Here is a 16,143-nt window from a genome sequence, read left to right as displayed (position 1 = left end):
GAATTATTTTCGTTAATATTTTTCCGTTAAACTTTCAAAACGTGAACCCAAACAATATTTATTTACTTTTTTGACCTGTTTTAGAGGATCACTGTTATTGCTCACCATCTTCCAGAAAAGATCTATCACTCACATTTAGTTCGTTAATATTTAGTTGCTTAACCTTTTTCCCTCGCCGGGAACTGGACGTTCCAATCTCCTGTGTGGTTTAGGACACCTTTCAATCCTTCATGGTATTTGGCAAGAGCGAAGGGCTCCTTCATGTTGCCAATTTTATGTGAGAGCACAGCTACATAAAGAATATTAATTAATTAACTCAGGCAATAATCAATACAAATAAATTACTCATTTAAGTATATAAATCAACATACCGTAGATGCAGGAATACAGTTTAAGATCCTTAAAGACTTGTTTACCATTCATTTTCTTCAAAGGCGTTATTTTATTTCCCACATCCTGGGAGATTATCTTGCGACTGACTTCACCCAAGTTTCGAGAAATTGAACGATCTTTATTCAGACATCCAGACATCTTTGCGTACTGTCAAATGAATATTTCAATATTTTAAATTTATCTAATAATGAAATCATTTACACTTCCATAGCAATACATAAAAACTCATCATTTTCCTCCTATACTGTTTGTCATCTTTCAACTTTTTGTCAAACGCTTGTAATTCTACCATTGTCTTACATGGCAGTGTAAATCCATCTTGTTCTGCATCTCCTTCAGATTCTAGCTCAATTGTGTCCACTAATTGACCCGTTTTAAAAATATTTCTGAAATATGCGACTTCATTTTTCAGTTCCACGATTTGTCCTTTAAGACGATCAATCTTGCGCCCAATATTGCGCACATCTAGGAAACCGTTGATCACAATGTCTCTCAAGGTACCATCTAATAAAAAAACAGAAATTTGAATAAAAGTCAACAGAGACTTCAATTTCATAAAAAATCGGAACATTGATGTAACTTTTTTCAATACACTTCGAAGATTTTTGGCAAAAATTTAATATAATCTCCATTAAATATTTTAGTTTTGATAACAATACATTATTTGAAATGGATAAATTTATGTTACAATTCGATTTTTGATATGTAATAATTTTTTTGTCAATTTCAATTCCTGCATATATCACTAGTTCACGACTTGAAATGTTTAGTTGAACATTTTTTGAATTGATTCATAATTTCTCTCGAAGGATTCTAAAGTGGAGGATTAGAATTGCTGGAAAGAATCAAATTACATGTGAGCATTATTATGAAAAAATTCTCGTTCCACTTTTTCCAGTCACTTATAGTATTTTTTCGAGTTAAATTTTGTTTGATTTTTATATCTCAACTTCATGACGGACGCTCTGGAAAAATTTGATGTCTAAAATATCAGTCATCATTATCATTAAATCAAATCAACAACACAATTGATGAAAATGTTCGTTTTAAATTGATCAAATTGAAACTATCATTTTAAATGATAAGTTCCAACTAGGAACATGAGAAAAAAAGTCAATAAAACTTACCCTCACAATCTAATATATTTTCTCTGCCAAGTCCAATATTTTTTTTCGATAAAACTGACGATCTAAATGGTTCAATTATGCCGCTAGCCGAATGCAGATTACCAGTCATGTTGCATAAGATTTCAGGCGATTTGCGAGATTCAGAATTTTTTTCAGCTGCAAGTGAACTCCTGACATCATTTACTGGTACTCGCCGCTTACCATTTCCTGAGCGCTTACGAAAAATTTTGGAATTATTAGGAGACGAGGAGGAGGAGTTCGTCGAAGCATTGTGACTTAGTTCTGCTCGCCGAATTTTCTTTTTTGATGTCCTCAAAACTATTTCCGATTTCTCTGCTGCCTTGTATGGAGTTGATGTAATAATCTCGGCTGTCACACCATTCGATTCTCCCACAATATTTGTATCTGCCAATTTCTTATCAACTGATTCTTTGGTTTTCTCCCAATCCGAGTGATCAATCGTACGTGGCTTTTTCTTTAGCTTTTCTACGGAGGGCTTGGAGAGTAGAGTTGTGCCTGAAGGACTTGCAGAGCATTCCAAAGCCCGTTTCAGGACTTTTCGTTTTTGATCATGTTTAGGAGATATAGAAAATGTTGTGGTGCTTCCCTCCAGAGATGACACCGATTTTTCTAAATCTTTGGATTGTGTTTTTGTAAGGAAGGTATCGTCCGAGGACGAATTTGTCAAGTTAGAATCAGTGAGAATTAGCTGGTTTGCTGTTAGTTTACCAGTAGAGTTCACGCCAGACATCGACGATTCCCGATGTGATGAAGACAGTGGCGTTTTTAGCTCACACTTTCCGCTCTCAAATAAGTTGTCCAAGTTTTTAGAGCAACTTTCCACGACTTGACGTTTGTAAATATCTCGTTCAACCAATGCCTTCTCCTTAGGAGACACTTCACTATCTGTAGTGAATACGAAACTTTGCTTACCAAGGCGTTTCAGTTTCTCGTCAAGCTCTCTGTAATGATCTTGAATAAAAAATGAATTTTATCAATAAAACAAACACAAAAAGATTACACAAAAACTTTCAGTGTCTACTTCATTTTTCAATAAATTTTCTGGGGGAAAACCGTCTGAATATCGAAAAAAAATCATTTATCCGAAAGACCAATTAAAATCTCAATTGAAAAGGTAAGAACAGGTAAAGTTACTTAGCTCTATCATGAGTTTTTAGAAAATATATACGAAAGTAATGGGGATAATTAAATTGCTGTCAAAGCCTTTTTGAATTCAATAATTGAGAACAGAACAAAGATTGATCTAAAAATTCCGCTATTTCTCCAAGTTTCACAGAGATTTCTTGAAAATGTCGAGGAGTTAAGTCTGGTAATCTTTTTTTACAATTTCACTACGTGAAATCATTGTAATAAAAATATTATATATTTGAATGAGAAGATGTTGAAAATACATTTACCAGCTATTCCACGAATTTCTACTTCATGTATTGGCCACGACTTGTCTGGATCTGCACATGCCTTTATCATGGCAATCACTTCTTTGTATTTTTTTTCATCTTTTAACTCATTTTCTGGATAATACGAAAAGAGTTTGTCGAGATTTGGATCATTAAAAATCCATGAAGAGGGCAAACCATCGATACTTTTTAAACGTCCTTTATCCCGTGGGAAAACCACACACTTATATTTTGATGTTTTCGTTAGAGCCATGAATATATCGAGTATAAAATTGTATCGAATTCATATACTGTTCATAAACTTTCTGAAAAGAAATGGAATGCAGTAGAAAAATAAACGATCAGAATGATACGAATATTGGAGGTTATGTGGATGTTGGAGACAGTTTGTCAATTTTTTCCACGTGCTAAAGGACCTCTCAATAATTGAATGCACTATAAAATCAATCTGATGACCTTTTTTTATACACTTATTCAAGCTAAAGATATTGGAGATTTTCTGAATGGAGAGTGGACGAACTGTCTTCATACTGAATATCTGCTGATTGAAATCGAAACATACTTGGTTTTTTTTTAACGAATACTAATCATTTATGTTTATTAGTTGCTGAATAAGTGGTCGACTTGTATTAATAATTAAATTGCATTATATTGGAGGTCAAAATGTCGTGCAAAACGGGTAATCACTATCGAATAAATGTACCGAAGTGGGGGCACAAGATGCCGGCGAAAGAAGCCGTGGAACGTTTTGATGCCATTTTGGTCTCACGACTTATTGTTCTAGAAGGTTTAGGAAATTTTTGTTTTCTAAGCGAGATGATTTAATACCATGAATAATAATTAGAACAGAATCGAACGAATAGGAACAGATGAGATATTGTTCATTGCTTCAGTCGGAAATCATTTCAGGATTACGAAAGCCGTTATTAGCCGTTTATCGTCCATTGAATCTATCACCTCCGAAAGTCTCTGTTCAACGTCCGCGGAAGAGAGTCCATGAATCTGACTATGAAAATTCCCAGGAGTTTTGGAAAAGGAGACCATCCCAAAGCAAAAAAGGAAGGAGCACTTATCAACCAGGGACAATACTGAAGAAAGTCGTAGCCGGAGTCGGTGGTGCAAAGGAATTTAAAATTCAATAACAATCGTACAACATTGAATCCTGACTATTATCGTTGTTCAAGTGGGACAAAATTCTTTTTTGTGGCCTCAATCAGGGCTATTCACGTTGATATGAAGAATGTTATGATACTTACTGATGATTACATCACCATATTCGACAAAGAATGGATTACGAACAGTATTATCGATTATAGGACAGCAGTATTAATGAAATCCAAAAGAGAAGACAACACAGTTTACGTTTCGTTTGAGGTGAGTGGATATTTCATGGAGGGAATAGTAGTGAATCGAGAACCAGTGCTCCCCGAATTTTATAATCACTTCCGTAGTTCTTGGAATAACCACTCCAAAGTTATCCTCCCTTTCAGCGTCAACAATAATCATTGGACGTTGCAGTATGTTGATTGTGTAAAATTTGTAGTTTATTAGATCGATCCAAGTAGTAGTACAGCAAGCCCGTCGGTCAATGGACGTTTCAATAATTTCATTGTCGCTTATCGAAAGGTAAATCTACATTTCATTAGAAGATACCCTTCCGTAACGTGGAGCAAAATGAGTTGACGAATGATTAATTTGCAGGTTTTTCCTACATCAACGATGAAATGGTCTCTGAATATTCCGCCTCATCCTCCACAACGTGATGGATACAATTGCGGGGTTTTCGTAATTCATTACATTGAATAAATTCTCCCGGGAAGACTCCTACACATCAGTCACTTCGATCCTGCCGAAAAACGTGAAGACATTAAACGGGGTATCTTGGTAAAGTCTGTCGATGTAAGTGAACTTTGTCTATACTGCGAAAGAGATGAATCAATGATGAGAACTCAAATCTGAGTACAACGTGTGAAGTGTGAAAGGTGGGCCGAATTGTCTTGCCTTACGAACCAGAAGATCAAAAAAGAAAACCTGAACGATCCAAATTTTATCTCCATTTGTGACCTTTGCGAAAAATGGTTCTCTTTGTGCCAGAACTGAATCTGGAAATGTCGAGAATGAAGTCAAAATTTCATGACTGAAACAAGAGGAATTAATAAGTTTAATTTATTAATTACTAAGTTTTCATTTATAGCTATTATATTAGAATCATCACTTTCTACCTTGCTTCAATATTGCGATTATTTTTTAAATTTACAAGTTGATGATGGTGTTGCGGCCTACGGGCGGCTGGACGATCGGTTATTTTCTCAAGAGGGTGACCCCCAAAACTGAATTGACCGCGACCAGTTACGTCTAAACGGAGGCCAAAGTTAAATGGGCTCGTATTGTGTGGGATAAAACACTGAAGTGTACCATGCTAGGTTACGCAGGAATTCTGATTAGTGAGAGAATCGCGCAGAGATAGAGAGGAAAACTTTCTATTGATTAATTTAGGACTATTTATTGGGGTACTAAAATACAGGATTGTTACAGCAATCCAAGATAAAACCGCTCAATTTTGATGGGAGAGATAGGTAACACTGAGGTGAAGGAAGGATTACAATTGATTCAAGACTTACAGTTGATGATAAACAGGGAAGTAGAAGGTGTGCACGATCACTCAGTCGCGCTGCGGTGGACTCGGCGGTTTCCTCAAAAGTTGAAGGGGTAGAACTCGGTGATTTCTCGAAGATGAGACGATTCTCGGGGTGTGAAGATGAGGTCGACGAACTCGGAGATTCGTTGCGATAATCTAGGTGTTCCGGTCGTTCACCTGGCAGGTGAGAAGGTGTCGAACCGGAGGTTCGGGCGGTGCAATAAAAGATCCCAATTTTCCGTCGGACCAGGGGTGGCGGCTCGGCTTCTCGTGGACTTCAGATGTCGGATCACTTTTGATGGTTCACTCAACTCTCACTCACTAACAAAACAAATATTTTGGTGTATTTTGGTTACACTCCTTTGAGGCTGCACTGTGTCAATAGGTCTGTCGGCAGGTACTTGTTACTCCGTGCAAGCGTTGGCCTTTAACCCGTGATAAATGAGTCCAGGGGAGTCCTCGTTGTCAATTTAACTTCTTCTCGTTTACGCAGCTCCGGCGTGGCAATTTCTGAAGTGGATTGGCTCAACTAGTCCGCAATAAAATCACGCGACTCAGGCGTAATTGTGGATGAAGACGGTCTCGTCTTGTAAGTATGACTCTGCTTCCCCCAAGGGTAACTTGGCTGATGCAGGTGAGAACTAGCGATGAGCTAACTTGAAGAATCAACGAGACTTGACGAAATCGTTTGAAATCGAAGTAATAGTCGTCTGATGCCAAGTCCAGTGCTGAAGTGCTCCCAAAAGGTATGAAGTATCAAATATGATGTCTGAAGTGTCTGGAGTGCCTGAAGTGACTTTTTCGGGTCAGCGCGGGTGCATATATGCCTTCGGTGGAGGTCATCCCCCACCTAGGTCCATGACCGTTATTTTTTCAGAGGGATTAATTACTCATCACGGCGTCCGTATCTGAAAATTCGGGAGTTCGTTGTTTCATTTCGAGAGCCGGAAAACCGTTAATTGTTACAATTTCGGCTCGCGGCTGTGTTCTTCTTCTTCCCGACTCATACGACGGTTCTGTCTATCCACGGGATCTCATTAATTTCGGTTCCATCGAGAGAGAGAGAGAGAGAGAGATCGCACTTCCTGTTGTCCACCTGAGGGTTTGGAGGCCCTCTCGGAAGCGGGGGTTGCATCTAAAGTCGGGCTCCCCATCTCTGTTTCGCGGCTTCTGTGGCGGCGGTTGATCGTCATAGACTTCTCATTAACCCGACATCTTTTACCTTCCGGATTATTGGGGAGTCGAGTGGCCTCGTGCCGTTTCCAGATCTTAGCCTGGGGGCCAGGGGGGAGTACACTCTTGCGCACGAGGAGCATGAGTCATACTCCGCCTGTTGGCAGCTGTTCCCCAAAACCGTTGCATAATTACAAGATTACGAGAATCATCAAGAAAAAAAAACCGCGAGATCCGCGGAAAAACCGCGGGATCCGCGACAATGGTATCGATAAGTAATGTAAAACTCTGATTAAACATAGTTTAAGACTTCTATCAATTTAAATAATGCAATTAATATATTCAAAAATAAAAAAGACTGATTAAGTTGGTGATGATGACTTTGAATTTTATTTTAAAAACAAAATAACAACGGAAAAATTGAAACTCACGTGAAAATTGTGGTAAATCAAAGTCCAGGAAGTGATTCTTTTCCATATAGTATAAATTTTGCACACGGTATCCGGCGTTAAAGATATATTTTAACACTTTTTACGTGAATAAGAATCCGAAAAATGCTATCAAAATACGGCACGGGAATTACTTCTTAAAACTTAGAATTTAAGAGATGTTTCATTCGTATTCGATAATGTTACTTGTAGTTATCCTCTTAATTATTTCTTTCAGATCGAACGTGTGCCGGAGACCTGCGAGATAAGTTTAGCGCCTGCACTCGGAGGTGCATATGGTGTCATTGTTTATTCATTCAATTGTGTCAATTGCTTTATTATATCTAAATGTTGTTGTGGCTTTTGAATACCATTGATCAGATACATGTGAGTCTGCGACATATGTTTAATGGGTAATTCAAGGTTTCAAGTATAAATTAATTCTTGTTTTTACTTCTTCCCTCATTTAATTTTTACATCGCAATTAACGGCCACGTTCAGAATAAACAATAACCAAATTTCTAAAACACTTGAAACAGGAAAACATTTCAGCAATAAATTCATGAATATGCAGAAGATGGCCGAACGCGATACAGACTAGTTGAATCACACAACACCAAGTCCATTAATTCGCGATTCACGACATACTCAAGAATTATAAAAAATAAAACATTGAGTCAAAAACCGGCCTAATACAACAGTGAACTGGGGAAATATCAACGCGACTCTCCTCCGGCCGCAACAACCCCCAAAAAACTCGCAAACCACAGGACCACCTGGAAATAAGGTTAGAACTAAGACCGCCAGCGGGACGGACAACCCAAAAACAGGCCCAGCATAGGGACAATGAAGACCTCCACCCCAATAAGACAGAAGTCGAATGCAAAGCAAGCTACCCCAAAGAACGGCACCCCGGTGTTAAAAAAGGCAAGAAGTAGGCCACCCGGAAGTAAAAACAAACCCAAGAAAGATAAAAAAAGTTAGCAAATCGCTGAAGATAGACGACTACAGCATGGACAAGGACGAGATAATTCAATCGGGCGCTGGCCTCGCTGGGGACCATGGCAACTCACCTATCCGAGGAAGACGATGAAGAGAACGTGGACGGCCCAAAAAAATGGAAAAACTCCTGGAACATGAGTCGCATGCCGACTCCGGGTCCTCGGAAGATTCCTGCACGGATGCGTTTGACCAGATAATCTTGTCAAATCTGAATGAGCTGGAGAGAGGAAGGAGAGACCAAGACTCTCAGTCTCCCAAGAATCTCAACTTGGAAACGGACAGAGATGGGGACCAGGTGGAAACACGTCAAAGCGGCTAGCCGCCAGGGTTACCGAAAGAACTGCATGAGGATCTTCAAACGGAAAAAAACAAGAAAACTGAGCCAGTCAACACTCAAACGGAACCAATGGGCCAGTGCCAGTGTCAGACAAATGCAGATAAAATGGAAGAAAGACTAAACGAGAGGCTGGACAACGGATTACGGTGGGTTTTCGACCAACTCATGCTGGAACTAAAGGTAGGGGCCCAAACCCTGTGCCTGGAAAGTCAGGGCCTAAGTAACCAGCTGAGCTTGATCGAAACAGCCATGAGCAGGCTGGTATCACATCAAGTATCGATGGCCAACGAGCCAGCTTCAATTAATCGTAGACAGAAGGAAAACATTCTTCCTGAAATATTAGCTATCCAGGAAACGCATCTTGAAAGGAAGGATGAAATGAAAATACTGAACACTCTAGATACGAACTTCGCTTGGGTGACACAGCCGGCGGTCACGATTAACAGAAAAGGCAAAACCCCGCGGGGGAGGGGGGGGGGGGGGGGGGTCTAGGTGATAACGTACTGGCAGTGAGGAAGACTTGTAGTAGCTCCCTATCACTGAGCAACTGGGAGTTTGGAACGAGAATGAAAGGGGTCAAAACGCGCGAAGGAGTGGGGCTAGAAATAATTACCGTTTTTAATAACAAAAAGATAGAAGAGGCAACAGTAATTTCCCGGGTGGGTTCTGACCCTGAGCCTGAAATTACAGATTAGTAGAAACAACGGCCAACAATCGACAGAAACTGACGCAGACGACGAGGGCGCTTGGTCTGGGACGAGGGAAAACTTGAGAGCTACTAGGAAGCGATTACCTACAAACTCTCGAGCAAAGAGCAGCAGGAAGACCCCAGAGAAGCCTGGAGGAAATTGAAGGAAACAATATGGGAGGCAGCCCGGGAGTGTGGCATCGTCAAAGGTGTGAGAAACATAGAGGCTAGAGCGGCGGTATGGGTGGGCGCTGAATTCAAAACCCAGCGAAAGATAACCTTCACGGCCCTGAAAAGCTACCACCACGACAAATTCAACCCACGCCACAGGGAAGACTGGATAAAGCAGCGAAATAATTCAAAAAAGCTGAGGAACGAAAAAGTCACTGCATTCAATGCAAAAAGATGCGCTAGTGCTTGGTAGAGGCTAGCAAAAACATGCAGGAGCTGTGGAGCGCGCTGAACGTATTGCGTCCGAAGAAAACGAGACTGATAAACAAAATATGTGACGAAGATTGGATAACCCAATACAGGAAGCTGCTAAACTCAACCACCAGGCCGGATGATACAACGGTGAGACCCGAAGCGCCAACTCAAGCCACGAGTGAACCCAATACGCAACCCAGGAGCACCCCCATATCTGGCGATCGAGACGAATGGTGGAATCAGGCGATATCACGAGAAGAGGTTACGAAAGCCTTAACACATATGAAGAACAATAAGGCACTGGAGGAAGATGGTATTTCAGTGAAGTTTCTGAAAGTACTTCCAGGAGAAGGGAAATCAGAGCTACATTGGATAGTGAACGCTCTGTTGTGTCAAGCGCACCTAGCGGAGGGGTAGGAAACCGCACACATCTTCGCAATATTCAAAGCAGGAGAGCCACACAAGGCTTCCAACTATCGTGGAATCTCGCTTCTAGACCTGGGATACAAGCTCTTAACTAAAATAATGGCCAAAAGACTCGCCAAATGGGCAGAGGAGAATGGGAAGCTGGGAGAAAGTCACGCGAGATTCCGGGAGAAGTGCCGCATTAGGGATCACATTTTCGCTCTGCACACCCTGATAGGGTCACGTCTGAGAACGACAGGCCAGAAACTGTATGTGGCGTTCATTAACTTCAGAGCTGCCTTTGATCTAATCTACCGAAAACTAATGATCGAGAAGCTGGAGAGAATGGGCCTAAAAGGGAGGCTTTTGCATATGATTGAGCGAATCTATGGAGATACCAGGACCAAGGTCATTACACCCAGAGGGGTGACCAAAAACTTTACTTCCGACTGCGGAGTCAGACAGAGGTGTCCACTTAGCCCAGCGCTGGTGTGTCACTTCATAGAAGAGGTAGACAAGGCCTTCGAGAGGAAGCAAATAGGTGGCACGATGCTGAGCGGGTGAGGATCACGAATCTGAAATTCGCAGACGAAGTGGCCATAGTTGCAGAGGAGGCGAAGTAACTAACCTTAATGCTACGGGTAGTAGAGAACTACGCCACGGAAAACCACATCCAAATAAACGAAACTAAGACAAAAATAATGGTTTTTAGAAATGGAGAAAAACTGGTTAGGAACGAGACCTGGGAAGTCAATGCAATGAAACTAGACATGGCGAAAGAATTCAAGTACCTTCTGGTTCTGGTTGGATTCTGGTTTTCCACGCGTGGAATCTCCGGAGCACACACTAAGAAGCTAGCTCAGAAAGTGAAACTGGCCACCAACAGCGCATGGGGATTACTGAAACCTGCAAAAATCAACACCTACATAGAAGACTCTACGTCCTGGACGTAATAGGCGAGCCAGGATGCTTGTACGAAATAGAACTATGGGGCCGGGCCCATAGTGAGACCATGCAGAAAATGCAAAACAGGTATCAGGAAGGCAGGACGGCGCAGCATAATGATCGAGGGCTTAATGAGAGCGTAGAGATACCTGATCGACACTTTAGGTATGGGGACTGAGAGATGGCCCAGAGAGGCTCTCAGAGAGGAAATGAGGTGCATCCTCAATACATACCCCACAAAACTAGCAATCAAGATACAGCCCACACTGCAGTCAGTCGGAGATAGAATCACCCTAGCCAACATCTGGGCAGGACGAGACAGAGTATAGATAACGTCATAACCTTGTAACGGGATTTTTGGAAATCCCGCACATTAAACTACAATTATGGAGTTAAGTTCTCTAAAATTCTCCGATCTCGACCCTCTCCCGGGAATTACTCGAATCGTCGAGGGTTGTGGGGACTGGGGCCCGAGTGCTTAGGGTGTTGGGAGGCCTGAGGACCGGCAACAGCACAGGGCGGACACGTGGAAACATTCCCAGCTCCCCTATGAGACTTCCTGGCATTCAGCATAGGACTCATACTGGCGTATGAGCGCTCCACGTTAGATGGGGTAGGCATTCGAACGGCTGATCCTTCGAAGGGGTTGTTCGAAGGGGTCAGTAGCGACGTTCGAATTCGGCGCGCTCCAGGAGAAGCTATTGTCAGGGATATCCTCCCTGAGGGGAGGGCAGCACGCCCCGGCACACGGCAGCTCAACCAGCCGTAGGCGAGAGTGGGGGGCATCGGCAATACTGCCAGACTGCCCACTCACTCGGCAGAGCCGCTTCGGCTGGCTCCCAGTGCGGACCACTGCCAGCTCTCTCTCGAGCCCTTGGCAGGCTCCCAATGCCCTGCATTGGTCTCCCTCGCTCTCTCTGGGTAAGGTTTATTCTCTCCCTGGTGACGCTCTCTAAGTTGGAGCAATACTCTCCTCGGGTGGTGTCCTCTAGGTGAGAGTCATATTCCCCCAGGTGATGTTCTCTGGGTGAGGGCCACCCTCTTCCTGGATGAGCTCTCTATATTTGAGCTACCCTAGTGGGCCCGCCACGCTCTCGATAGTGCGAAATCGGGTGAGCCAATCCTCACGCTCTCGGCCTACCGGCACTCCGCTATCTTCTGTCGCGCTCTCGGCGAGGTAGTTCTAGAGGTCGCCCTCCACGCCTCGGATTGCCGCAAGTATGCTCTCGGTGTCCCGAGGCTAGTCTCGTTACTCTCTTTGTTTTATGGTTCGGTTATTGGACTCGCATATCTGTGGACCCCGGCCCTCTGTCCACGACCTAGCATCCTGAGCGACCTTCAGCCAGAGCGGGCCTTCCCGCTTCCGTTCTCTTCGTCGTCGGCTTTAGCCTCTCGCGGGTAGTTTTACGGTCACATCCTGGCCGGTGTCATTCATGGTTTTTGGATTTATGGATTTAGCATTTTGTGTTGCCGCAAGGACGAGTTCCAACCCCCCTCGTCCTGTTCCTTCGTGCTCTTGTTTTCGGGTTTAGGATACCTCTCGGGATTTGTGAGTTCTATTGGCCTCGGGTGAGGCAGGGCGCCCCCACGGGGGTGTGGGAGGCCATACCCTCGTTCGGTTCTTTGGTTTTTGTTGGCTTTAGGCCCCTAAAACGCTAGCTGGCGCCCGCATCAATTCGGTTGGACTTTAGGATGCAAGCACGAGAACGGGCGAAGGTAATAACTATCCTTCATTTCCGGGACGAGATCAGGAAAAGTGTTACAACGTCAAGATTAAGACTGATCAGGAAATTCAGCAGGACTGGCACAGTATCGATAATTCAAAATACTGCCCGTACTATAAATACCTCGCCGAAAATCTAGAGGCAAAGAACTAGTGGGGTTAGAAAAAGCTCAGCGAAAACATCAAGGAGCAGTGGCCGCGCGTGAGATGCGGAAATGTGGGAAGAAGCATTGACAAGGGATTCAAAAACCCCAAATGCCGCTTCTGCGATAAATAAGAGGAGCACATGCTGCTATGTGAGCGAGCATGAGCCGAAGTGCCGGAAGTAACGACCAACAACCTCATAGTGTGGCTAGAACAAAGGCCAGCCACGGTGCCCATTCACTGCTGGGTCCTAGAAGCCCTCAAAGGCCCACCCAACGAGGCTATCTGTCGGTACATACAGGAGTTTGAAAGAGAGGCTAAACTCAAGGAAATCAAGCGCGATTGAGTGGATGGAACGATTAGGCAACACAAAAAGAATGATGGCTTTTGGAACTGGAAGCTTCACTCCTCAAAAAAATGAACTACCAAATCAAATAATCCCTCAATAGTTTCTCGTTAGATTTTTTTTATTATCGTGCATTATGAGCGTGCATTATTAACTAGTCTAGTCTATTAATGAGTTGCATCCGTGATCCATCTCCGATTCTGGCCAACCATAAGTCAAGTACAACGTATGCCCAAATGGGAATGTCAAAAACTGTAAAAGGCGTACAGCCATATAGTTGGAATAAATCTAAATCTTCATGAACTTCTTTCAGATGAAAATAAAGCATCAATCAGCAACGAATCCTTTGAGACGAAAAAATCAAATCATCACGAAATGGTTTTTTATTTCTCAAAATGTGATTTTTTTTTTCTTCAGATTGAATTAACCGAATGCATACTAGAATAAGATAAAGATTTTGAGCATTACAGCGGATTAAATATTTCATTTGTAAGATTTAAAAAAGGGAGCGAGTATCACAATGAGATTCTGTTAAATTAGAAATGTGAGAAGTTTTTTTGTGTATGACTTTATGCTTCGTTAACAGTTTTCACTGTGCTATTTGCTAATAATAGCATTTCAAGTGACTATATACACCTATCCATCACTGGTCATGATTATAGTTTTCTAAAACTTAGTTTTCCTTTATGAGAGGGTTCCTCATTATGAGACACTCCCTCTCCTTCAGTACAATCCTCTGAAAGTATCGTTCGAGTCAGTAGGAGAATATTGCGATTGTCCTCTGAGCGAAAATTGTTCCTGATTTCGGTCTGAAAACTATTCGTGACATCATCAATTACACGTTTTCGGTTTGGAAAATCATTATCACGTATTAGGATCCCCTCTTCAGAAAGTTGGAAAACGATTCCTTCGGGGACATCTTTGAAATAGTCAAAGATGGCCTGGAAGAATATTTGAGTGCCGTTGGTGTCTTTAGATTCAGAAGCTTCAGGAGAGGAACTACAATTTGTGTCATCAGAAATCTGAAAAGAAATTACAGGAAGAAGTCGAAAACAGAGGAAATATTATCATAATCTCCAGTTACAATTGCATTTAATTTCCATAAAATTTATTGGTAAATGACTAGTTCAGGACCACCAAACCATTCTGAATGTTTTTTGTTTGATTGGAAGGGTTTCCTTCACCTGATTAAGGATCTGGTCACCTTTTTATCCAGAAACAATTAGTGTGGGAGATATGACATTTATTACACCGCCCTCTGCGTTATCCAAGGCCACGACAAGGACGTGGCGGTGTGTCGGCTCCAAAGGCACCACATGTTAGCACATTTAAAGACAATGGACACACAGAAAGATGGACTTATCTAATAATCCACAGTACTTCACTAAAACTCTGAATTCACCTCTCCCGACCATCAACCATCACTGACCGAACACCACGAGCGACTTATCCGCCGTTACCCTTCTTTAGCCGTTCAAATATGAATTGAATATCACTCATTCGACGCGTCAACAGCGCGAGCAGCGGGTAGGAGGAGGGAGGGGGGGGGGTTAAGGAATTTCAGAGACAACAGACTTTACCTCAGGACTATTTATGGCTGTATTTCCCTCTTTATTGTTTCTCTCTCTTCTTTCGTCTTGTTATTGCCTAGTGAGAGGATAACAATGGTTTTTATCCAAAGAAATTCTAATTTCAATGATTTTCGTTTTATGGTGGACCTAAAGCACACATTTACCAATTTATTAAAAAAATACATGATTATAAATTGCTACAAATAAAGTTATAAGAGTTGGGGAGAAAAAATCTTCAAAGTGTAAATTAATAATAGTTAACTGTAATTGGAATTCCCTTTATTTAAACTTGTATACACATGTAGAAAAGTGAACAGAAAATGGATCGTCGAAGAAATGCTTCATAATACTTTAAAATGGAAAAAATCGGTAAGACAATTATAATCAATGCGCTGACTATAAGTCGTAACAAATACCTTCTGTGAATTTAGAAATTTTGCTTTGTCATTTGGTACTGAAGCTGTAGACATGCTTTCAAACTCGTTGGATGTTTGAGAATTGCGAATCTTTCGCCAAATCTCGAAAAGGCCCCTCTGACAGATGTTTCCGGACCTATCCTGGTCTTCAGCCACCAGTTTGAGACTATCCAGAAGAGAGCTGGGAATATATGCGTCCAAGAGCTAAAGAGAAGTAATCAATGGCTGATGTGTCGGAAGCCGAAGCGTTTCTAGTGAGGGTTACTGTTGTGTTGGCTTCAATTGTTTTACATAGTTCACCCATCAGGGGTGACTAGATGCAGTCCTGTGGCACGGAATCCATTGCGTAGAATTACTAGACCAGTCAAATTGGACCTTAACCACCTCAAAAGTCCTGGCAGGCTGAAATTACACCAAAATGTAGAAAAAATTCCCCTCATCATCGTATTAAAAATGTGCGGCCACACGTTCAATAGAAATGTGCATAATTAATTGAAAATTAATTAAAAAGTTGGATTAATTGGTCTAAACCCATCGGAAAGATAAAAATATTCAGAGGTTGGGCTCATCTAATTCTTCAAATTTCAAGTCGAAGTAATGTTCCTAAACCTACTATTATTTTTTAATTAATTTTTAAACACCGTTGAGTACAAAAGACCCAAACAATCAGCTGCTTGTGTATGCCCGGCCCCCGTTGCGCCCATTGCTCATGCGTATACGCGGGATGCGCAGGAATTGTTATAGTTATTTTAATCCATCCAGATATACTGTGACTGTGACAGAGCATCTGAATGTTCTGCGCATAGTGTGTATATCTTGTGCCGAGGTGCTTTTTGCAAACCCCACCCCTGTCCCCTAATAATTATTGATTTAACTCTAATAGCAAAAATGAGGCAACCGCGACGAGGTGATAAAACCTGTCACCGTTGGCTCCCACTCCCGCGATCATCCTTACCCCCCCCC

General features: G+C 42.0%; 1 protein-coding gene and 1 long non-coding RNA gene across 2 annotated transcripts; one reads left to right on the top strand and one right to left on the bottom strand.

Annotated features, from left to right (window-relative positions):
- On the bottom strand, nt 1-1,771 carry LOC105272331 (uncharacterized). The gene is made up of 4 exons (XM_011314415.1): nt 1,521-1,771; nt 623-897; nt 372-540; nt 1-289 (listed from the first exon to the last, which is right to left on the bottom strand). Exons 1-4 carry the CDS (start codon nt 1,627-1,629, stop codon nt 159-161), a joined length of 684 nt encoding a protein of 227 aa, XP_011312717.1. The 5' UTR covers nt 1,630-1,771; the 3' UTR covers nt 1-158.
- A 2,082-nt stretch (nt 1,772-3,853) lies between these two features.
- Nucleotides 3,854-7,569, top strand: LOC105272330 (uncharacterized). Its single transcript, XR_892741.1, has 4 exons — nt 3,854-4,312; nt 4,482-4,564; nt 4,640-4,837; nt 7,416-7,569. It is a non-coding gene; the product is annotated as an uncharacterized lncRNA (long non-coding RNA).
- The last annotated feature ends 8,574 nt before the right edge of the window (nt 7,570-16,143 follow it).

Source organism: Fopius arisanus, unplaced genomic scaffold (genome assembly GCF_000806365.1).
Source record: "Fopius arisanus strain USDA-PBARC FA_bdor unplaced genomic scaffold, ASM80636v1 scaffold00163, whole genome shotgun sequence".
Lineage (NCBI taxonomy): Eukaryota > Metazoa > Arthropoda > Insecta > Hymenoptera > Braconidae > Fopius > Fopius arisanus.
The sequence above is the reverse complement of the archived record's forward strand: the minus strand, read 5'-3'. Positions and strand labels throughout refer to the sequence as shown.

Bases quoted from the DNA above. Each gene is read 5' to 3' on its own strand.
- LOC105272331 (XM_011314415.1), bottom strand. From the start codon at position 1,629: ATGACTGGTAATCTGCATTCGGCTAGCGGCATAATTGAACCATTTAGA. The intron at 898-1,520 runs GTAAGTTTTATT...TTTTTTTATTAG, and splicing joins AAATATATTAGATTGTGAGG to ATGGTACCTTGAGAGACATT. The intron at 541-622 runs ATGAGTTTTTAT...TTCATTTGACAG, and splicing joins AACAGTATAGGAGGAAAATG to TACGCAAAGATGTCTGGATG.